Below are 23,717 nucleotides of genomic sequence, written 5' to 3'. Positions count from 1 at the left end.
TGTTTCTTTAACATTTATGTTGCTCTGTCAAAAAAGAAAGAAAGCGGTAGGCTTATCTTATGATATTTATTTATGCCTATTAACCGTTCATAATTTGGAAGGACCCAATGAAAAATGTGTAGGAGCACCTAGCGGCGCAGCCCACTAAAATCTCACCCTTAAACATGCATAGGGATTTGCATCACTATAATTGTCTATTTGTATTATAACATTTGGTTAGAATTATGTCAGGTATAGGTGCGGTATTATCTTGTGTTCTATCCCTGGCCTGACCCACTTCGGCCCCACCATGCATCTATTACGTGTATGAGCTCTTATGCCAACCATAAATGGTCTTACACTCTATTTACTGCACACGTTTTTCTCCACCATAATGTTTCTTCCTAAGCACACTAAACTCTTTCCTCCATCATCCCTTAGCAGTTTAGCACTAAATCCTTCTATCAATGTTGAATTAACACTGAGCAACCTACATGCCCCATAAGAGATTATATTATAGTAATCTAAAAAAAAACTTGGGTCGATATGCCTTAGAAATAGATAACATGGTTTAATATAAGAGAAGAACAATAGTTGGGTCGATAGGCCTTAAAAATAGATAACAGGGTTTAGAACTTACTGTGTTTGGTTTATCTGAGAGACCAACCCGCTAAAAGGAGCTTAAATAGTGTTTATGATAGCATCAACTAGTACTAGTACCAGCTTCTCACCTAACGTGTTCTTCTTTGTAAAGAAAATTGAAATGAGTCGTCTCCATCCAAAACTGACCCATGCACCTTTCTATTAACGGGTTTCTCACCTAACTATTAACTACAACATTTATAACTGACACATGCACCTTTCAAACCCAGATGATATTAATTGAGAATATTGACTTTGTGTGCACAGAACAGTAGACCACTGTGTATCATCGTGTATTGGATATGTATCTATAACCGGCAAATTCATTAAGCTTTTAATGCAGCCATCTTGATGCAGGAACTCACTGACGAAGATATCAAGGTGTTGCGCCTCCGAGAGCCATTTGTTCGCTTCCAGGACCCAATGCGCTATATATGTAATTATGTTGTCTTTATTATTGTTGTTTATACCCATTTGTTTAGATATTATCACCATTGCCCAACCTTTTTCCATACAGGTGTTGTCAAAATATGGATTGTTCTAGCGGAAACGGCTAGAAAACCTTATGGCTCTTGCAAAGGAAAATGTGTCCAAGATGAGAACCAATCCTCCACTATAAAGTAATACCTTGTGCATAGTACGAAAATGCCTTACGGTGGACGAGCACTCTGTGGGCCATATCATACCCGTCCGTTATTATAAGTCATCAGAGCAATTCCAACGCGCCGATTCAAACGGACGGCGATTTTGTCCGCTTTTTGTCCGTTTGCGTCAGCCGCCCGCTCGGCGTCCGCTTTGTTTATGATTTGGGTCGGCAATGCGTCCAATGCGCCTACCCATATTCCCCCGCGTGGCCGGCTTGCCGCCATTTTAGAACATATACACACACATTTTTGCATAGTTTCATAAGCAGACAAAAATAGCATAATTTCAAAACCAAATAAATTTAGCATAGTTTACAAGCCAAATAAAAATAAATTGTCTCAAATATATTTTAAAAAAGATACATCTATTGGTTGCCAACATGAGCCCATATATGCTTAACCAAATCATTTTGCAGCTGCATGTGAGTTTCCCAATCATGCATTTCATGATAAAATTGGGTGAACTGTGCAAACGTTGTCGCTCCTCCATGCTCAGGCACAACATTCTCACCCTGAAACTGAAACCATTGATCGTAAATACGTTCCGGACACTCATCGATCATATTGTGCATGATCATACAAGCAGTCATCACCTCCCACAACTTCTTGGTGCTCCAAGTTCTAGGAGGATACCGAACGATGCCTCATCGAGATTGCAGAACACCAAAGGCACGCTCGACATCTTTCCTAGCACTCTCTCGCTCTTGGGCAAAAATCTTTTCCTTTTCTCTCCGACAAGGTTGGGGATTGTCTTCACGATAGTGGTCCACTGAGAATAGATACCGTCACCTAGGTAATATCCTTTGTCATAATTGTGGCCGTTGATGTTAACATTCACCGGCAGGCTATTGCCTTCGGCAAGCCTTGCAAAGCGTTGAAGCACGTTGATAGCATTGTGCGATCCGGCCATGCCGAAGAAAGAGTGCCAGATCCAGAGATCTTGTGAGGCCACGGCCTCAAGTATGACAGTGCAAGCCCTGACATGGCCCTTATACTGCCTTGCCAAGCAGAAGGGCAGTTCTTCCACTCCCAGTGCATGCAGTCTATGCTGCCAAACATACCTGGGAAGCCTCTGCTGGCATTCATCGCCAACAAGCGGGCTGTATTTGCAGCAGTCGACTCTCTCAAGTACTCAGGGCCAAACACAGCAATCACAGCCTTGCAGAACCTGTACATGGACTCTAAGCACGCAGACTTGCTCATACGGACATACTCATCAAAGAGATCACCGGGCACTCTGTATGCAAGCATCCGGATGGCTGCAGTGAATTTCTGATAAGATGAGAAGCCAATCTTTCCAAGGGCATCCTCTTTGCACTCGAAATAATTATTGTATCCGACCACTCCCTCTCTAATACGGTTGAAAACATGCCTAGCCGTACGGAAACGCCGCCGAAATTTCTGATGTTTGAACAGCGGGTTGGCTGTGTCAAAGTAGTCCTTCCATAGAAGCAAATGACCGCTCTCTCGGTTGCGATTCAACGCCGGAATGTGCCCTGGGATCGAGCCCCAGAACAACGGCCGATGTCTATTAAGGTGGTCATGGACCAACACGGCAGCCAGCATCTCCTCATCATCGGATGAGGAATCGTCGGAGTCGCATATAAAATTGTGGAAAAAGAACTCGTCGGCGGAGTCCATTTGTACCTTGAGGCAAACTGTCGAGCAACTTGAGGGCATCGAGGAAGGAGCTGGCCAGCGAAGAGACGCGTGCCTCCCCTGGACCAGTTGGCTAGCCTGGCGGCATCCAACGAGCGTGGTGGCGTCAGCAGGGTGGTGTCAGACGAAGGAGCTGTCCGGGGCCGAAGTGGGCGACTTCATACTCCCAGCGACATCGGAGAGGGGGAAGGGGGGGAGCTGCGGTGGCCCGGCGGCGAGGCGGTGCGGCTACGTGGGTGGTGGCGGCGTGGGAGGTGTGGAGGCAAGGACTACTGGCAGAGACACCGGAACTAGGCAGCGACGGCGACAGGGCGGGGCAGAGGATGGCCAATGCGCCACCGACTAACGGGACAGGGGGAGGAGTAAGCGAGCGTCGCGCGCGTCCGCTTCGTGCCCGCGCCGACGCAAATCAGACCAAAAATTGGGTAGGGAATGGGTCGGCAGGCAGACGAAAAGCGGATGCGCGTCCGTTTGGGTTGGCTCATTGGGCCGACTTTTCTGTCCACGGTGACCCCAACGAACACGTGCGGACGAAATGCTTCGGCGCGTTGGAGTTGCTCTCATATCCCTCCCGGTATTTGTGCATTCTGTCCCCCCTAGAACCCAGTCAAAGCTTGTATCCCGGCAGCTATAGTTAGCTTTATTGACAGAGAATCTGGCTGCTGGAATGAGTATGACACCATTTCAATTTAGAGGTTGTTTGGTTCCTAGACACACTTTACCATACCTCACATAGGCAAGTTTGACCAAGTTAGGTGGGTGTTTGGTTCTAGCCACACCTAAGGCAAGAATTTTTTAATGAGCAGTGAACTCCACATATCATAGACACAAAAAGTGTGGCAAGATTCCCTTAGGCAAGCCAAAGTGTGCCTAACAATTTGAACAAGTCAAGTAAGGCAAAGGTGGCAAGTGTGGCAAAAATAATGTGGCAATATAGGACAAAGATAGTCACAATCCAAACAATCCCTTAGAGCATCTCCACCCCCCCCCCCCAAGATCCCCCCAGGACACCTTTTTATCGCCGGTGCAAAAAAAAACCCTGCCCAGTCGCGCCCCCAGGAGCCCAAAATTCGCCGGTTTAGGCCGAAATTGGCGCCGGCGGACCCAGGCCGAACCCAGCTCGCTGGGGGCCGACCGAGGGCGCAGGGGAAAGAAAAATGGTGCGAAAACAAACCGCCCCAGATTTCCCCCTGTGGGCCCGCCGAGTCAGCGACTATGCTCCGTCGTCCTCATCGCCTCGCCTCGGCTACTGCGCGATTCAATGCGAATGCTTCACCAGCCAGCCTTCCATTGATGACGGGCGGCGCAGTAATGGCGAGCCACCGCCGCACGTGCCGCCCTTTCTCGCCATGCGTCCACACCGCTGCTGCCCTCTCGCCGCTATAAAAGCCGACCTTCGTCGCTACTCGCCGCACACTCGCCAAAGCCATCTCTCTCTCTCTCTCTCTCCTGCCTTCAGCGCCCACCACCTTTTTCGCCCTCTCTCCTTCATCGTCCTCATGCACTCGCCATGGCGGAGAGGTTCCCCGACGACGGTGCGGCGCCCAACGACTTTGGCCGCCATTGGCTGCACGAGTGGGAGGCGCGCCTGCTGCACGAGGCGAACTACCAGACGCCGCCCGACACGCAGGTGCCCGGCGCATGGCGGCTGAGCGCAGGCGGCGTCCCGGTGCCTCCGCTGCCCTCCGATGTAGAACGCCCCGCCGAGATCGCGGCGATCCGGGCCAACATGTTGGAGCAAGCGCGCCAACAGCCACGGTACGCGGCGGACAACCACGCGCTTTGGACCACCTACTTCGAGCGGCGCCGCGCCGAGCAGCTGGTGTCCACCAACGGCGCCCTGGCGCCGGGGGGGGGGGGGGGAATAACTCGGAGGGTCGCCGTCAATGGTGGGGCGCACCCGAGCGGACTCTCTCCGTTGTGCTCGCGCACATCGAGGGCGGCAATGAGCCGCCGCTCGAGTACCCGACGCCCTCCTTCTCTCACCGTCGCGGAAGCTCCTGGATGCCGAGGCGCATGGGCATGCCGTCCTCGTCTTCCTCGGGCTCCCGCTCCTTCGGGTCAGCGCCGGCGGCACTCCTACCCGTCAAGCCCGAGCCGCAGGAGACGTCGGTCCGTCGGCGCAGCCGCGGCGGCAACCTCGTCATCAACGAGGGTGGCCGTGTCCCTTCCCCTCCCCGCGGCCACACCCGCCTGGTCAAGCCGAAGAACGAGCCGCCGGCGACCGTCGTGGTGAAGCAGGAGCACGAGGCCATGGCCGCCGACCTCGAGAGCGGCCTCATCTGGTCGCGGCAGGACTACATGGCGCAGGAGATGGAGCGCCAGCGCCGCGGTCTAAAAGAAATCGCCGCGCGGTGCCGCGGCCGCGATGAGGGCGGCGTCGTCGTGCTCTCCGACAGCGACGACGAGGTCACTGCGTTGAACCAGCCGGTCAGAAGGATGGGCCGCCGAGCGAGGGCGATGACGACGGCGGCGACGACTACACCGTCTTCTACAACCTCCTCGGCATGAACAACGAGTAGTTCTTTTATGTTTTAATCTATGTAAATTCGCCTAAATATCAATGAAATCGCCTATACTTCGTCCAAATCAACCAAATTCCGTCGACTTTGGTTTTTTTTATGGCCGATGCCGTTGCGGTCGCGGCTGGAAATTGTTTCCCCTCACACTGAAATTATCGCTGGCGAGCGCTCAGGAGGTGCTATTTTTGGCCTAAAATCGCCCTTGGGGGGCCAAACGGCTGAAGATGCTGTTACCCTCTGCTCCCGGAATAGTGCGATGTGACGTGACCTTATGCCCAATTGACGCTCCCCTCACAAGAGCACATCAAATAATAATCCGCCGTTAAGTCCAGTTTGTTAGTCCGCTAAACACCTATTAATCTCGTACAGACTGCTTTAGAGTAATTTATTATTGTGACGCTCGTCCAGATATTTTTTCTGACCACAAATTATCTTAAACTCTATACTGTCACCTTATAATTTCATCAGTTAGACCTATAGGTGTTCTTAGATTTTATCCATAAAATAAAACTACTATATTGTCTGTTAGTACCATCTGGCCGTCAGGGCCATTTACTTAAACTAGGATTTAAACTATTTTTATATGGCTATTAAAGCAACTCTAGCAGACCCCGCAAAAATTTGACCCGCAAAACGCGTTTGCAGTTTCACGAAGATCGCGTTTGCGGGTCGAAAACTAGCGCGGCCGAACAGATACTGTAAAACAAACTGCAAAACTGGAATAAAGAGCTCCTTCCTCCAGTCCGGCCGTTGCCGCCCCTTCCTCTAGCCGGCCGCGCCGGCCACGCCGGCCGCGCCCAACCCCGTCGGCCGCGCCCCGTCGCCCGCAGGCCATGCCCCGTCGCCCGTCAGCCGTGCCCCATCGTCCATCGGTCGCGCCCCGTCCCTGCCGGCCGCGCCTCATCACCGCGCCGCTCGCGCCCAGCCTCGCCGGCCACGCCCCGTCGCCTCCGTCGTCCGCGCCCAGCCTTGCCGGCCACGCCCCGTCGCCTCCGTCGTCCGCGCCTTGCTCTATTGCCAGGCGAGCCGTGCCCCTTTGCCTGCCGCGTCGGGAGGATTCCGGCGGCCAGGCTGAGGTCATGGGAGGCCACGACGATGTCGAGCTCGTCCAATTCGAACCGGCGGCGAGCGATCGCGCCGTCTAGCGGCCTTTTCCGATGTGCGGTGATGAATTCCGGCGAGTTTAGGGCGGATTCCGGCAAACTCCGCGGCGGCGTGTTTGCTCCGACGAGGTTTGACCGGTATACAGGGCCCCCTAAATTCGGCCTTGCAACCTCCAAAGATAAGGGTTTCGGGTGTGCATTTGCGGTGGCCCTTAAAATTTTTACGGGTTGGACCACTTTTACGGTTTCTGTTCTGGACACTTTTTTGCCCGAAACTGTAAAACGCCAAAATTTTGCGGGTTTGACCACTTATGCGGGGTCTACTAGAGATGCTCTTAGAAGTTTCTGCACGGTTGGGGCTCTGAACAAGAATTGGTCTCACACAGTTTGTTAGATTAATGTATTACTCTCCCGTAAAAAAAGATTAATATTACTGTGCCGCCTGTTATATAATTTTTTGTATTACCAAATTTTGTTCTTTGGCCACAAACCATCTTGGAGCCTAGTCTATAAGAAGGTGAAAATGTCTTTTGGTGGACTTTTGAGAAAAACAATATTTCCACAGCGCAAAAAAATCAAAAATATTTGTACATACACAAATGCACATATAACACATTCAACAAAATTTCATAACAATATACTATCATACGCGACGTAAACAAATAAAAACAAATACGTCAATAAAAGTGGGTCAATTTTTTTATTGTTGGGCTAAGATTTTTTTTTTGTACAGCTTGCAAGTCATAATATTTTTTGAACGAAATTTCACAGGTTCATCTCAAAGGTTTTTTTGGAAATTTGACAAATATGCTTTTTAAATCATTTGAAAAATAAAGATCAAATGCACCCGTCCACCATACTGTTCTTAGATTTTATCAATCTGATTTTTATCCGTCACATTAAACTACTAAAGTAGATTTGATTATTGACCCGGACTAATTTTCTTTTTAGATCCAGTAGACGTAGACGCAAGAGATGCGCACTGTGCATGATGGAACATTGGCAGGGTCTCTTTTCGCCACGTCCTGACGTGCAAAGGTTTCTGCATTGTGGCCCGCACCACCCATCAAAAGCTAGTAGGAGTACATCGCCAGGTCATGCCACCAACTCCTCCGTCCCTGCGGCATGTGCATGCACACATCGACGCGAGGAAACACCTGTGCCAAGCTCGTACGCCATAGCACCTACACCCTACTCCTAGAAACGAGCACGGGGACAGGCATCTCGAGGAATCGTTGTATGGCTAGAATACAGTCCACACGAGCCGGCGTCCACCATAAAGTCGCTCCCGTGCATAGTAGGCCTATTTGTTGTATCATGTTGTGTATATCTAGTCGTTCATATAAGTGTTCTGATCTTCTGTGCTGTAGACAAACCGAGAAGAAATTTGACCTCACTGGCACAATAAAGAATGGAGCGCGGCTATTCCTATTGATTCTGGGATCGGGAGACAACTTATGATGGCTTTCACCAAGGACTCCAAGTTGCATGTAGAAGAGAACAGGTACTGCTCTAAATAGATTGTGCAATGTTTGACTCAGACAGATTTCTGGATGGCTTACTGCGACATGTTTCTCTCTTTTGCAGCTTGTTGATGTATACAGACTGGTGGAAGATCAAATAGATATATATTCTCTTTTGCAGCTTGTTGATGTATACAGACTGGTGGAAGATCAAATAGATATATATTCAGGTCAGTCCTAGTTAGCTTGATTAGAGATGGCCTAGTTACCTTGATTAGAGATGACCTCCTGACAATAGGTCAGATAGGGATTGACTATTCGTCACCCTGGGTGAGGAATAATTATTCTTCACCCCCCTATATTTTACCATCAGTGCACTGTAATTTTACGTTTCGTAAGTTTTATCTTATTTCTGACGTAAAAAGAGACCGTAAGAAAATATATCATCGCCGTAAAAAATATTTTATGTTATGTAAAATTACAAACGTAAAAACATAGTGTAAAATATACAAAAACTTCAAATTTTCTTGTCTTATGACCTATAATTTTATTTTCTTATACCAAATGTCACACGGTGTTTTATGCTTTCATGGGGTATTATGTTTTATCGGATTACCGTAATTAGCCCCACCTAAGCCGTTGGAAAACAAACAGTGACATGTAAGTTAGGAACAACAAGCAACTTATCTCAGTTAAGGCATATACAGTGTTATCTAAAGCCCACCATATAATTAAGAGAAGACAATAAATAGATATCCTTAAATAGGTGATGAGATATATTCTTGTTGAGAGACTATCTCTTAATCAAGAGAAGACAAGTCTTTTATTATAGTTTCTCTTTCCTCCACATCAACACTTATCTTACGTGGCACTTCAAAAATAGCACAAGTGTACACGCCCTTAATCTGCATAGAGATCTAGATAGATAGACATGAATTCTTCTCCTATCCTTGGATACATAGACCTACAAGTTAATGATGCAGATTTACTGTTTTTTTTTGGGGCTGGTGTCCCCCAGCATGTACCCCCTTTTATTTTCTTGTTGTTGTTGTTTTTTCTTTTCAACCTTTCCTATTTTGAACTCCGGACTTTGTATCGTGCAATGGTTATACTTTATCTATAAAGCGGGTGAAAGCCTTTTTGGCACTGTATGGCAAACACCTGTTGTGTGTAGGTTTTTATCTTCTCACCATATATGCACATGCCATTTGTAAAGTGGAATAAGGACTTTTATATAATTTGATCTTGTAACTATGTTGAACAAAAATAGTAAGCTTACACATCACGCGTACAGATATACCAGACACAGACACATGCCTTGTTGCGCTGTTTTTACCTTATCGGACTTTTTTTACCATTGATGATGGTCTATTTAACCTTGTATATGTGTGACTCTTGGATGGTGTATGTGAAGTTTACATGTACAAATATTGCTTTTCAATTTCGGGCAGTTCAATGGGTGAGAGGTTATCACTCATCGGTAGGCAGGAACACCACCATAAAAAAGAAGCAGCCACAAGTACCCATTGAGCTTAGAGGTTGTAGAGATAAGGGATTGACCAAATAGAAGCTAGATGATATGGATGATAAAGATAGGTTAGTTAATAGTTATTGCCTTTCATGGCCATACCACATCTACACCGAGTTTTTTGTGTGGGTGTATTTAGCTTATCAAAGGGGTAACAACATTAGCATAATTTAGAAATGCTATAATAAGCTATTATTCTTTTAGCATGGTCGCCTTAAAAAGTAGTATAAAATTCGTTATTAAATATAGCACATGGTGCATGATGGTGTAAACTAACCTCTCAAAGATCTACATATGAGCGGATAACAACTAACAACAAGTATTTCTAGAATAGAATGCTACTTATAAGAATATAATTGTTAAACATTGAGAGAAGATCTGCCGCACAACACGGTATATTTTTTGTACCTTTTAGTAAGAATGAGTCAGATCATCTACCCGATGCTTAAAGTTGAAGTCTGAATCTTTAAACATAAGCACAACACCCGTATATGAATACTACTGAAATAAACATGTATTGCTTCTATAATCTATAAACCATGGCTACAATTCTCCTAATCCATGTGTGTGTGTGTGGAAGAATTGGTAGCTCTGAAACCGACCATGTTTTTAGCACCAACACATATTGAATAACAGAAAATATTATGATGGTGGTCTTATGAATAAGAAGAAAGAATCACTAAATTATAAAGGCTCTCAAGTACAACTTTGCTTAGGATTCGGTCACAAGCCTCTCGCCTAAACTGTGGGCATGAAATGAATTGGAAAAGCACATGGGCCTGGGCAGACCAAATAATTGGCGCCCATCCAAACAGACGCTAGTACTCTAGTAGATTCCAAATCTTTGGTAGTGTGGGCTTGGGCTACGACCCAAAATTGCTAGCCGCCCTAGCCGATTGGCCCAAAGGCCCACACAAAACCCTAGCATAGTCATATATATATCTCGACCTCTCCCGTCCCCCTTCCATCCTAGCCGCCCCCGCCTCGCCCCCAAATTTGGTGCTGCATCGCGCGTCCACAGCTCCCCCCCCCCCTCATGCGCCCACGAGAACCACATTCTCACCCCTACCTCTGCTCCACATGCTTCCTCGATCACCTATTCGTGCCATCCATTAGCGAAGATCTACAGTCTTGCTTCACGCCGCTTCTCTGAGTACCGAATTGTGGCTTGTTGTCAGGGTGCCTTTTCTAACTTACACATCTTGGGTAGAGATAGCCGAAGCAACCACCCGCACCTTGGCGACATAAGTCTTGACACTCTAGCATCCAAGATAATCTCTGGCGACTTAATTTGGTGGTGCGGAAGAGGGATAGAGAAAAGGTAACTTCTCATACAAAGAAAGATGCAGATATTTGCGAGGTATATTGTGTTTATATTTGCTAACTAGATAATTTAGAGTTTTTTCTAGATGTATAATTAGTAAACTTAACTTGCCTATAGGCTATATATATGGAGCAATTGGGATGATCTTTAGTATGACGATGAGTGCTCTACAAGATCTGGTAATTTTATTCCTTTCCACTTTAGCTTGCTTGTTCTTGTTAACACTTGCCTAATCTAGTATATCATCCAATTGATTAAATAATTATCTTGAAATGTAATCAAATTAATTATGTTTTTTGAAACTTAATCAAATTAATTATGTTCTATTCATTTGTATGGGTAACTGACTTCCATTACGACAAAACTATGTTTCACCCAATATTTTAATTTGTGGTCATGTGTATACTTATGTTATTTGCATACAAGTGTATGTTGCCTAGGTATTGATTTTGTTGTGTTGTCAATTACTTAGGTAGTTATCAGTCCAGTTATTTAACATTGGAGGAGAAATAAACTTCATCAAGGTTATACATAAATATTCTGAACTGAGCATTGTTGTAAAACACTAAACGTCTGGATTCCTATATTAACTTATATCTTCACCCTTGAATATGGTGAATTAAGAATTTACACTAATATAGGTCATGCTAGGTTGTTTATTTCATTAACAAATAGCATGATCTTGGATGTAGGAGTGTCATGATCTTCGGCCAAAATTTCAGAACCGATTCTTATTTTTTACCACAAGTTATTTTAGTTCTAATATAGGGGTGCACATCATCATTTTACTAAAATGTGTGCTTGTGCAATATTTCTGTGGTTAGACTGTCTCAACGGATGCTTGTGCAATATTTCTACGGTTAGATTGTATCAGTGGGCTATAGTATGCTTATTATGGATTCTGAGGAAGCTGGTTCAAAGAAGGAAAGGAATGAGGAATATTCCATAAACTGTCTCCCAAGAGAGCTCATCGAGCGGATATTTTTTCGGCTTCCGGTGAGCACTTTATTGGTGTGTATTGGAGTTTGTACGCGCTGGAAAAACTTGATCCGGGATCCCAATTTTGTCACATCACACCTGAAGCATGCATCCCATTATTCCCTCATATTCTTCCAACAAGATTATGTTGCAGGAAAACATTACCCGAGTGATGCTATTCTAATTGATAAAGCTTGGTCACAATCAACATATGCAGTGCCAACCATTGACCCTGATGATTTCCTCTGTGGTTCATGTAATGGGATTATTTGCTTATACACAAAGACATCAACAATCAAGATAGCTAACCTTGCAACTGGCGAATGTCTGCATCTTGAGAAACCTATAAAGAATTTGAGTGGCGACCAATTCTTGTTCTATAGTTTTGGGTTTCACCCTTTGACAAGAGAATACAAAATTACACACTTGGGTGACTATGTTGAGGGCCGTCCCGAGAATGGAGACAAATTCACCATCATTCAAGTTTACAGGCTTGGTGATGAGAAATGGAAAGACATCAGAACCCCAGAAGCCTTAAGCTTGAGTTGCGTCAAAAACTCTGGACTAATCAATGTTGGCGGAACAATGTATTGGTTAACTAATGATATGGCAACTAACTGGAAGCATGTTGTTATGTGCTTTGATCTCGGCGAAGAAGCTTTTGCACGGATAGAACTGCCAACATCCGTACTTGAAAATAGTGTTTATGGTGGTCCCCGTAGGTACAGGATCAGAGAGATAGATGGGAAAATATGTATAGCAACCGCTCAAACCTGGCACAAAGTTATTTATGGTAAGCTGCAGATCTGGACACTTGACAACAAGGTCGAGCAAAGTTGGAGCCAGAAGTACAATATGTTGGGGAACGTAGTGATTTCAAAAAATTTCCTATGCGCACGCAAGATCATGGTGATGCATAGCAACGAGAGGGGAGAGTGTGTCCACGTACCCTCGTAGACTGAAAGCGGAAGCGTTAGCACAACGCGGTTGATGTAGTCGTACGTCTTCACGATCCGACCGATCAAGTACCGAACGCACGGCACCTCCGAGTTCTGCACACGTTCAACTCGATGACGTCCCTCGAACTCCGATCCAGCCGAGTGTTGAGGGAGAGTTTCGTCAGCACGACGGCGTGGTGACGATGATGATGTTCTACCGACACAGGGCTTCGCCTAAGCACCGCTACGATATTATCGAGGTGGATTATGGTGGAGGGGGGACCGCACATGGCTAAGAGATCCAAGGGATCAATTGTTGTGTCTCCAAGGGGTGCCCCCCTCCCCGTATATAAAGGAGTGGAGGAGGGGGAGGGTCGGCCCTCTCTATGGCACGCCCTAGGAGGAGTCCTACTCCCACCGGGAGTAGGATTCCCCCCTGTCAAGTAGTAGGAGTAGGAGTCAAGGGAAGGGGAGAGAGAAGAGAAGGAAGGAGGGGCCGCAGCCCCTCCCCCTAGTCCAATTCGGACTAGGCCTTGGGGGGCGCGAGCCTCTCCTCTCTCTTTCCCCTAAATCCCAATAAGGCCCATATACTCTCCGTCGAATTCCCGTAACCCTCCGGTACTCCGAAAAATACCCGAATCACTCGGAACCTTTCCGATGTCCGAATATAGTCGTCCAATATATCGATCTTTACATCTCGACCATTTCGAGACTCCTCGTCATGTCCCCGATCTCATCTGGGACTCCGAACTACCTTCGTACATCAAAACACATAAACTCATAATATAACCGTCATCGAACTTTAAGCGTGCGGACCCTACGGGTTCGAGAACAATGTAGACATGACCGAGACACGTCTCCGGTCAATAACCAATAGCGGAACCTGGATGCTCATATTGGCTCCCACATATTCTACGAAGATCTTTATCGGTCAAACCGCATAACAACATACGTTGTTCCCTTTGTCATCGGTATGTTACTTGCCCGAGATTCGATCATCGGTATCTCAATACCTAGTTCAATCTCGTTACCGGCAAGTCTCTTTACTCGTTCCGTAATACATCATCCCGCAAATAACTCATTAGTTGCAATGCTTGCAAGGCTTATAGTGATGTGCATTACTGAGTGGGCCCAGAGATACCTCTCCGACAATCGAAGTGACAAATCCTAATCTCGAAATACGCCAACCCAACAAGTACCTTCGGAGACACCTGTAGAGCACCTTTATAATCACCCAGTTACGTTGTGACGTTTGGTAGCACACAAAGTGTTCCTCCGGTAAAAGGGAGTTGCATAATCTCATAGTCATAGGAACATGTATAAGTCATGAAGAAAGCAATAGCAAAATACTAAACAATCAAGTGCTAAGCTAACGGAATGGGTCAAGTCAATCATATCATTCTCCTAATGATGTGATCCCCTTAATCAAATGACAACTCATGTCTATGGCTAGGAAACATAACCATCTTTGATCAACGAGCTAGTCAAGTAGAGGCATACTAGTGACACTCTGTTTGTCTATGTATTCACACATGTATTATGTTTCCGGTTAATACAATTCTAGCTTGAATAATAAACATTTATCATGATATAAGGAAATAAATAATAACTTTATTATTGCCGCTAGGGCATATTTCCTTCAGTCTCCCACTTGCACTAGAGTCAATAATCTAGTTCACATCACCATGTGATTTAATACCAATAGTTCACATCACCATGTGACCAACACCCAAAGGGTTTACTAGAGTCAATAATCTAGTTCACATCGCTATGTGATTAACACCCAAAGAGTACTAAGGTGTGATCATGTTTTGCTTGTGAGAGAATTTTAGTCAACGGGTCTGCCACATTTAGATCCGTATGTATTTTGCAAATTTCTATGTCAACAATGCTCTGCATGGAGCTACTCTAGCTAATTGCTCCCACTTTCAATATGTATCCAGATTGAGACTTAGAGTCATCTGTATCAGTGTTAAAACTTGCATCGACGTAACCCTTTACGACGAACCTTTTTGTCACCTCCATAATCGAGAAACATATCCTTATTCCACTAAGGATAATTTTGACCGCTGTCCAGTGATCTACTCCTAGATCACTATTGTACTCCCTTGCCAAAATCAGTGTAGGGTATACAATAGATCTGGTACATAGGAAGGCATACTTTATAGAACCTATGGCTGAGGCATAGGGAATGACTTTCATTCTCTTTCTATCTTCTGCCGTGGTCGGGTTTTGAGTCTTACTCAATTTCACACCTTGTAACACATGCAAGAACTCTTTCTTTGACTGTTCCATTTTGAACTACTTCAAAATCTTGTCAAGGTATGTACTCATTGAAAAAAATTATCAAGCGTCTTGATCTATCTATATAGATCTTGATGCTCAATATGTAAGCAGTTTCACCGAGGTATTTCTTTGAAAAACTCCTTTCAAACACTCCTTTATGCTTTGCAGAATAATTCTACATTATTTCCGATCAACAATATACTTATCAGAAATGCTGTAGTGCTCCCACTCACTTTCTTGTAAATACAGGCTTCACCGCAAGTTTGTATAAAACTATATGCTTTGATCAACTTATCAAAGCGTATATTCCAACTCCGAGATGCTTGCACCAGTCCATAGATGGATCGCTGGAGTTTGCATATTTTGTTAGCACCTTTAGGATTGACACAACCTTCTGGTTGCATCATATACAACTCTTCTTTAATAAATCCATTAAGGAATGCAGTTTTGTTTATCCATTTGCCAGATTTCATACGCAATTGCTAACATGATTCGGACAAACTTAAGCATAGATACGAGTGAGAAACTCTCATCGTAGTCAACACCTTGAACTTGTCGAAAACCTTTTGCGACAATTCTAGCTTTGTAGATAGTAACACTACTATCAGCGTTCGTCTTCCTCTTGAAGATCCATTTAATCTCAGTGGCTCGCCGATCATTGGGCAAGTCAATCAAAGTCCATACTTTGTTCTCATACATGGATCTCATCTCAGATTTCATGGCCTCAAGCCATTTCGCGGAATCTGGGCTCATCATCGCTTCCTCATAGTTCGTAGGTTCGTCATGGTCAAGTAACATGACCTCCAGAACAGGATTACCGTACCACTCTGGTGCGGATCTCACTCTGGTTTACCTACGAGGTTCGGTAGTAACTTGATCTGAAGTTACATGATCATCATCATTAGCTTCCTCACTAATTGGTGTAGTAGTCATAGGAACAGATTTCTGTGATGAACTACATTCCAATAAGGGAGCAGGTACAGTTACCTCATCAAGTTCTACTTTCCTCCCACTCACTTCTTTCGATAGAAACTCCTCTCTAGAAAGGACCCATTCTTAGCAACGAATATCTTGCTTTCGGATCTGTGATAGAAGGTGTACCCAACTGTCTCCTTTGGGTATCCTATGAAGACACATTTCTCTGATTTGGGTTTGAGCTTATCAGGATGAAACCTTTTCTTATAAGCATCGCAACCCCAAACTTTAAGAAACAACAACTTTGGTTTCTTGCCAAACCACAGTTGACACGGTGTCGTCTCAACGGATTTAGATGGTGCCCCTTTTTTACGTGAATGCAGTTGTCTCTAATGCATAACCCCAAAACTATAGTGGTAAATCGGTAAGAAACATAAGAGATTTCACTATATCCAATAAAGTATGGTTATGACATTCGGATACACCATTATGCTGTGGTGTTCCAGGTGGCGTGAGTTGCGAAACTATTCCGCATTGTTTCAAATGAAGACCAAACTCGTAACTCAAATATTCTCCTCTACGATCAGATCGTAGAAACTTCATTTCTTGTTACGATGATTTTCCACTTCACTCTGAAATTATATGAACTTTTCAAATGTTTCAGACTTATGTTTCATCAAGTAGATATACCCATATCTGCTCAAATCATCTGTGAAGGTCAAAAAATAACGATACCCACTGTGAGCCTCAATATTCATCGGACCACATACATCAGTATGTATGATTTCCAACAAATCTGTTGCTCGCTCCATTGTTCCGGAGAACGGCGTTTTAGTCATCTTGCCCAAGAGGCATGGTTCGCAAGCATCAAGTGATTCATAATCAAGTGATTCCAAAAGCCCATCAGCATGGAGTTTCTTCATGCGCTTTACACCAATATGACCTAAATGGCAGTGCCACAAATAAGTTGCACTATCATTATTAACTTTGCATATTTTGGCTTCAATATTATGAATATGTGTATCACTACGATCGAGATCCAACGAACCATTTTCATTGGGTGTGTAACCATATAAGGTTTTATTCATGTAAACGGAATAACAATTATTCTCTAACTTAAATGAATAACCATATTGCAATAAACATGATCGAATCATATTCATGCTCAACGCAAACACCAAACAACATTTATTTAGGTTTAACACTAATCCCGAGAGCATATGGAGTGTGCGATGATGATCATATCAATCTTGGAACCACTTCCAATACACATCATCACTTCATCCTTAACTAGTTTCTGTTCATTTTGCAACTCCCGTTTTGAGTTACTACTCTTTAGCAACTGAACCAGTATCAAGTACCGAGGGGCTGCTATAAACACTAGTAAAGAACACATCAATAACATGTATATCAAATATACTTTTGTTCACTTTGCCATCCTTCTTATCCGCCAATTATTTGGGGTAGTTCCGCTTCCAGTGACCAGTCCTTTTTGCAGTAGAAACACTCAGTCTCAGGCTTAGGTCCAAACTTGGGCTTCTTCACTTGAGCAGCAACTTACTTGCCGTTCTTCTTGAAGTTCCCCTTCTATCCCTTTGCCCTTTTCTTGAAACTAGTGGTCTTGTTAACCATCAATACTTGATGCTCTTTCTTGATTTCTACCTTCGCCGATTTCAGCATCGTGAAGAGCTCGGGAATTACTTTCGTCATCCCTTGCATATTATAGTTCATCACGAAGTTCTAGTAACTTCGTGATAGTGACTAGAGAATTATGTTAATTACTATCTTATCTGGAAGATTAACTCCCACTTGATTCAAGCAATTGTAGTACCCAGACAATCTGAGCAAATGCTCACTGGTTGAGCTATTTTCCTCCATCTTGTAGGCAAAGTACTGTCAGAGGTCTCATACCTCTCGACACGGGCATGAGTATGAAATACCAATTTTAACTCTTGGAACATCTTATATGCTCCGTGGCGTTCAAAAACAATTTTTGAAGTCCCGATTCTAAGCCGTAAAGCATGGTGCACTTAACTATCAAGTAGTCATCATACCGAGCTTTTGTCAAAACGTTCATAACGTCTGGATCTGCTCCTGCAATAGGTCTGCCACCTAGCGGTGCATCAAGGACATAATTCTTCTGCGCAGCAATGAGGATAAACCTCAGATCACGGATCCAATCCGCATCATTGCTACTAACATCTTTCAACTTAGTTTTCTCTAGGAACATATATAAAAATTTAAACGGGGAGCAACATCGCGAGCTATTGATCTACAACATAGATATGCTAATACTACCAGGACTAAGTTCATGATAAATTTAAGTTCAATTAATCATATTACTTAAGAACTCCCACTTAGATAGACATCCCTCTAATCCTCTAAGTGATCACGTGATCCATATCAACTAAACCATGTCCGATCATCACGTGAGATGGAGTAGTTTCAATGGTGAACATCACTATGTTGATCATATCTACTATATGATTCACGCTCGACCTTTCGGTCTCAGTGTTCCGAGGCCATATCTGTTATATGCTAGGCTCGTCAAGTTTAACCTGAGTATTCCGCGTGTGCAACTGTTTTGCACCCGTTGTATTTGAACGTAGAGCCTATCACACCCGATCATCACGTGGTGTCTCAGCACGAAGAACTTTCGCAACGGTGCATACTCAGGGAGAACACTTGTACCTTGATAATTTAGTGAGAGATCATCTTATAATATTACCGTCAATCAAAGCAAGATAAGATGCATAAAAGATAAACATCACATGCAATCAATATAAGTGATATGATATGGCCATCATCATCTTGTGCTTGTGATCTCCATCTCCGAAGCACCGTCATGATTTCCATCGTCACCGGCATGAAACCATGATCTCCATCATCTTGATCTATATCAATGTGTCATCACATGGTCATCTCGCCAACTATTGCTCTTGCAACTATTGCTATCGCATAGCGATAAAGTAAAGCAATTATTTGGCGCTTGCATCTTATGCAATAAAGAGACAACCATAAGGCTTCTGTCAGTTGCCGATAACTTCAAAAAAAACATGATCATCTTATACAACAACTTATATCTCATCACATCTTGACCATATCACATCACAACATGCCCTGCAAAAACAAGTTAGACGTCCTCTACTTTGTTGTTGCAAGTTTTACGTGGCTGCTACGGGCTGAGCAAGAACCGTTCTTACCTACGCATCAAAACCACAACGATAGTTCGTCAAGTTAGTGTTGTTTTAACCTTCTCAAGGACCGGGCGTAGCCACACTCAGTTCAACTAAAGTTGGAGAAACTAGCACCTGCTAGTCACCTGTGTGCATAGCACGGCGGTAAAACCAGTCTCGCGTAAGCGTACGCGTAATGTCGGTCCGGGCCGCTTCATCCAACAATACCGCCGAACCAAAGTGTGACATGCTGGTAAGCAGTATGACTTGTATCGCCCACAACTCACTTGTGTTCTACTCGTGCATATAACATTAACGCATAAAACTTGGCTCGGGTGCCACTGTTGGGGAACGTAGTGATTTCAAAAAATTTCCTATGCACACGCAAGATCATGGTGATGCATAGCAACGAGAGGGGAGAGTGTGTCCACGTACCCTCGTAGACTGAAAGCGGAAGCGTTAGCACAACGCAGTTGATGTAGTCGTACGTCTTCACGGTCCGACCGATCAAGTACCGAACGCACGACACCTCCGAGTTCTGCACACGTTCAACTCGATGACGTCCCTCGAACTCCGATCCAGCCGAGTGTTGAGGGAGAGTTTCGTCAGCACGACGGCGTGGTGACGATGATGATGTTCTACCGACACAGGGCTTCGCCTAAGCACCGCTATGATATTATCGAGGTGGATTATGGTGGAGGGGGGGACCGCACACGGCTAAGAGATCCAAGGGATCAATTGTTGTGTCTCCAAGGGGTGCCCCCCTCCCCGTATATAAAGGAGTGGAGGAGGGGGAGGGCCGGCCCTCTCTATGGCGCGCCCTAGGAGGAGTCCTACTCCCACCGGGAGTAGGATTCCCCCCTTCCAAGTAGTAGGAGTAGGAGTCAAGGAAAGGGCAGAGAGAAGAGAAGGAAGGAGGGGGCGCAGCCCCTCCCCCTAGTCCAATTCGGACTATGCCTTGGGGGGGCGCGCAGCCTCTCCTCTCTCTTTCCCCTAAAGCCCAATAAGGCCCATATACTCTCCGGCGAATTCCCGTAACTCTCCGGTACTCCAAAAAATACCCGAATCACTCGGAACCTTTTCGATGTCTGAATATAGTCGTCCAATATATCGACCTTTACGCCTCGACCACTTCGAGACTCCTCGTCATATCCCCGATCTCATCTGGGACTCCGAACTACCTTCGGTACATCAAAACACATAAACTCATAATATAACCGTCATCGAACTTTAAGCGTGCGGACCCTACGGGTTTGAGAACAATGTAGACATGACCGAGACACGTCTCCGGTCAATAACCAATAGCGGAACCTGGATGCTCATATTGGCTCCCACATATTCTACGAAGATCTTTATCGGTCAAACCGCATAACAACATACGTTGTTCCCTTTGTCATCGGTATGTTACTTGCCAGAGATTCGATCGTCGGTATCTCAATACCTAGTTCAATCTCGTTACCGGCAAGTCTCTTTACTCGTTCCGTAATACATCATCCCGCAACTAACTCATTAGTTGCAATGTTTGCAAGGCTTATAGTGATGTGCATTACTGAGTGGGCCCAGAGATACCTCTCCGACAATCGAAGTGACAAATCCTAATCTCGAAATACGCCAAACCAACAAGTACCTTCGGAGACACCTGTAGAGCACCTTTATAATCACCCAGTTACGTTGTGACGTTTGGTAGCACACAAAGTGTTCCTCGGGTAAACGGGAGTTGCATAATCTCATAGTCATAGGAACATGTATAAGTCATGAAGAAAGCAATAGCAGAATACTAAACGATCAAGTGCTAAGCTAACGGAATGGGTCAAGTCAATCACATCATTCTCCTAATGATGTGATCCCGTTAATCAAATGAAAACTCATGTCTATGGCTAGGAAACATAACCATCTTTGATCAACGAGCTAGTCAAGTAGAGGCATACTAGTGACACTCTGTTTGTCTATGTATTCACACATGTATTATGTTTCCGGTAAATACAATTCTAGCATGCATAATAAACATTTATCATGATATAAGGAAATAAATAATAACTTTATTATTGCCTCTAGGGCATATTTCCTTCACAATATTCACACAGCAAGTTACATCGCGGGTCCAAATTTGTCTTATGGGGATAAGTTATTGATGCAAAGAAATGATAGTAGGCTATTTTCTCATGATTTGCATGGGAAAGAAGGGAATATCGAGCCTATGATATTAAACATGATGAGGTTGACAGACTTTAGCCCAGTTTTAGATTTTAGCCCTCGCAAGCCGGACAATATGCAATCCTACATCTATGTGGAGTCACTTGTACGCTTAGATGTATACAGAAAAGGAGGCATTGTGCGTAAGCCAAAAAAGAGGGAAGTTTGGAAATTAAAGAAGTGGAAGCCTTGCGAGGACGATCTCTCTCATCTAGAAGAGATGTGGAGCCACATTCATCAAAAGGAGCATGACATAACTGTATGTTGTTTTAATTGAAATTTACCTTAACAAAAATTTATTATGTTGGGAAATCTAACAAAATTGTTGAGTTGCCATTTGATAGGTCTTTTCACAACGATCTGGCATACAACTCAAACATCGTCTGCAAGGTATATCGAATGACGTGATTCGACAACAAATAGGCCTGCAAATTGATCAAATCGTTCCAGTATTTCCAAATAAGGTAATTCTTTACGTAAATAGAAGTTAACATACATGTTTCACATTTTAGTTTGAACAATACATAACCATCTTAAGAGCAAAAAAAAGAGTTTAACTAGTTAGTTAACATATCTCTTGGCACTTCAGTATCCAAGATCCTCCCGACGGCTTAATTTGGTGGGGGGAAAGCGAGACAGAGAAAAGTTACTTGCTCGTATGAGGAAGTATGGAGATATTTGCAAGGTATATATAGTGTTTTTACTTTTACTGGACGAATTAGTTATGATTGTTCCTAAATGGAAAATTACTAAAGTTAACTTTTCTATAGGCTATGAATGAGGAAATTGGGAGGATCGTTCGTATGACGGAGATTGCTATACAATATAAGGTAATTTTTACATTTGATCAAATTTTATTATTATTCATTTCCACTTTAGCTTCCTTGTGCTTGTTACCACTTTCCTAATCTACTCTATTAGGCATTTAAGCAAATAATATTACCTTGAAATGTACACAAATTCATTATTTCTAATTCATTTATACATATAAATTACTTCTGTTGAAGTAAAACTATGTTTCACCAAAAAATACACCCATGTGTGTACTTATGTTCTTTATGCTACATGTGCAAGTTGCCTAGCTATTGAGTTTGTTGTGTTGTTACTGAGGTTGTTAATACTCAAGTTATTTGACATCGCACGAGAAATAGCTACTTAATATTGTAAATACTTTAAATGTAGCATTGTTGCAAAACACTACATGTCATGATTCTTATATTAATTTATAGATTCACACTTTCATAGGGTGAATTAAGAACTTGCACTAATATAGGTCTTGCTACGTAGTTTAGCATTTAATCATTAAATAACATGTTTTTTCTGCACTTCTTGCTTATACATTGTTGGTTTGCTTTGTGAAAGATGACCAGTTCAGTATAGCTGCACTAGTTGAGCATGGAACTACAAGTAGATTGGGTTGCTTTCATGCAATTTGCTCAATATTATACACATATAAACATGAGATAAAGCAACATAAATAGAGTTACATAACAAAGAATATTAAAAGAAGGAAACCTGAATCGATTGTAAACTTCACTGATACCATTCATCCGAAAATTTACATTTGCTCTTCTTTTCTTAGTTTGACATGTTGAATTCAAAATTAATGACAAAATAATCCTAGTTGTGTGCCTTCTTTTTCTCAAAAAAAGGCAATTGTTAGGATTTATTCATTACTTTTATTCCTAATGGGAAAAGGTTTTCCCTGACTAGTGGTGTCTTGTTATGGAAATATCAGTGCCTTGTGTATTGATCTTTACTGATGTTTTAGGTGGGTTCTTCGAGTTCAAATGATGCTATTTCATCCCAGAATCACAGTGACGACAAGGATACAGCTGAGTCTTGAGAGCATATCATGACAGTCTTTTTAGCTTGATGAGATAGTTGTTCAGCTTGAAACTCTTGCTACTTTACCCTAATTTATCTCTTTCACATGTAAAACAAACATTTCCGCATTACCTTCTATGTGATGTTATGTTTCTTTCTTTAAAATTTATTATATTTATCACACATGTTTAGTGTGTGTGAACCGATTAGCATATTGGTTGATTAAAGACATTAAAAATTTGCATGGCGATGAAGTTGTGCCGACCTTTGATCCGAACCAACTCTAGCCACTATGAACATCGATAGAAATTCTGCAAAAGTTGCACACCCTCCTGTATTTTATCCATGGTTGGAAGTAAACATTTTCTTAAAAAAATTAAACATTCCTTAGTGCATGGATAGAGAAAAAGTAGAATCAACCTGGTTAAAAGCGTATGAAGTTTGGACTAACTATTGTAGTATGTAGGCTCGGACAAATGCATGAACAAGGCGAATTTCTACACGAAATCACAATGGTGGTAACAATACCAAGACTTGAGA

The 23,717-nt window shown here is 43.7% G+C and overlaps 2 protein-coding genes across 3 annotated transcripts; both read left to right on the top strand.

Annotated features, from left to right (window-relative positions):
* Positions 1-10,526: 10,526 nt before the first annotated feature.
* On the top strand, positions 10,527-13,174 carry LOC123497255 (F-box protein At3g07870-like). 2 transcript variants are annotated; one of them, XM_045233625.2, is made up of 3 exons: positions 10,527-10,861; positions 10,982-11,043; positions 11,689-13,174. In XM_045233625.2, the coding sequence occupies exon 3, from the start codon at positions 11,750-11,752 to the stop codon at positions 12,797-12,799; it is 1,050 nt and encodes a 349-aa protein (XP_045089560.2). In that variant the 5' UTR covers positions 10,527-10,861; positions 10,982-11,043; positions 11,689-11,749; the 3' UTR covers positions 12,800-13,174. The 2 variants fall into 2 exon arrangements, with proteins under 2 accessions (XP_045089560.2, XP_073365117.1); XM_073509016.1 differs by having other exon boundaries at positions 10,527-10,900.
* A 5,371-nt stretch (positions 13,175-18,545) lies between these two features.
* On the top strand, positions 18,546-23,386 carry LOC120973735 (uncharacterized). The gene is made up of 5 exons (XM_045233289.2): positions 18,546-21,609; positions 21,695-21,814; positions 21,940-22,035; positions 22,121-22,180; positions 23,122-23,386. The coding sequence occupies exons 1-5, from the start codon at positions 21,289-21,291 to the stop codon at positions 23,194-23,196; spliced, it is 672 nt and encodes a 223-aa protein (XP_045089224.1). The 5' UTR covers positions 18,546-21,288; the 3' UTR covers positions 23,197-23,386.
* The last annotated feature ends 331 nt before the right edge of the window (positions 23,387-23,717 follow it).

This window comes from Aegilops tauschii, chromosome 2 (assembly GCF_002575655.3).
Source record: "Aegilops tauschii subsp. strangulata cultivar AL8/78 chromosome 2, Aet v6.0, whole genome shotgun sequence".
Lineage (NCBI taxonomy): Eukaryota > Viridiplantae > Streptophyta > Magnoliopsida > Poales > Poaceae > Aegilops > Aegilops tauschii.
The sequence above is the reverse complement of the archived record's forward strand: the minus strand, read 5'-3'. Positions and strand labels throughout refer to the sequence as shown.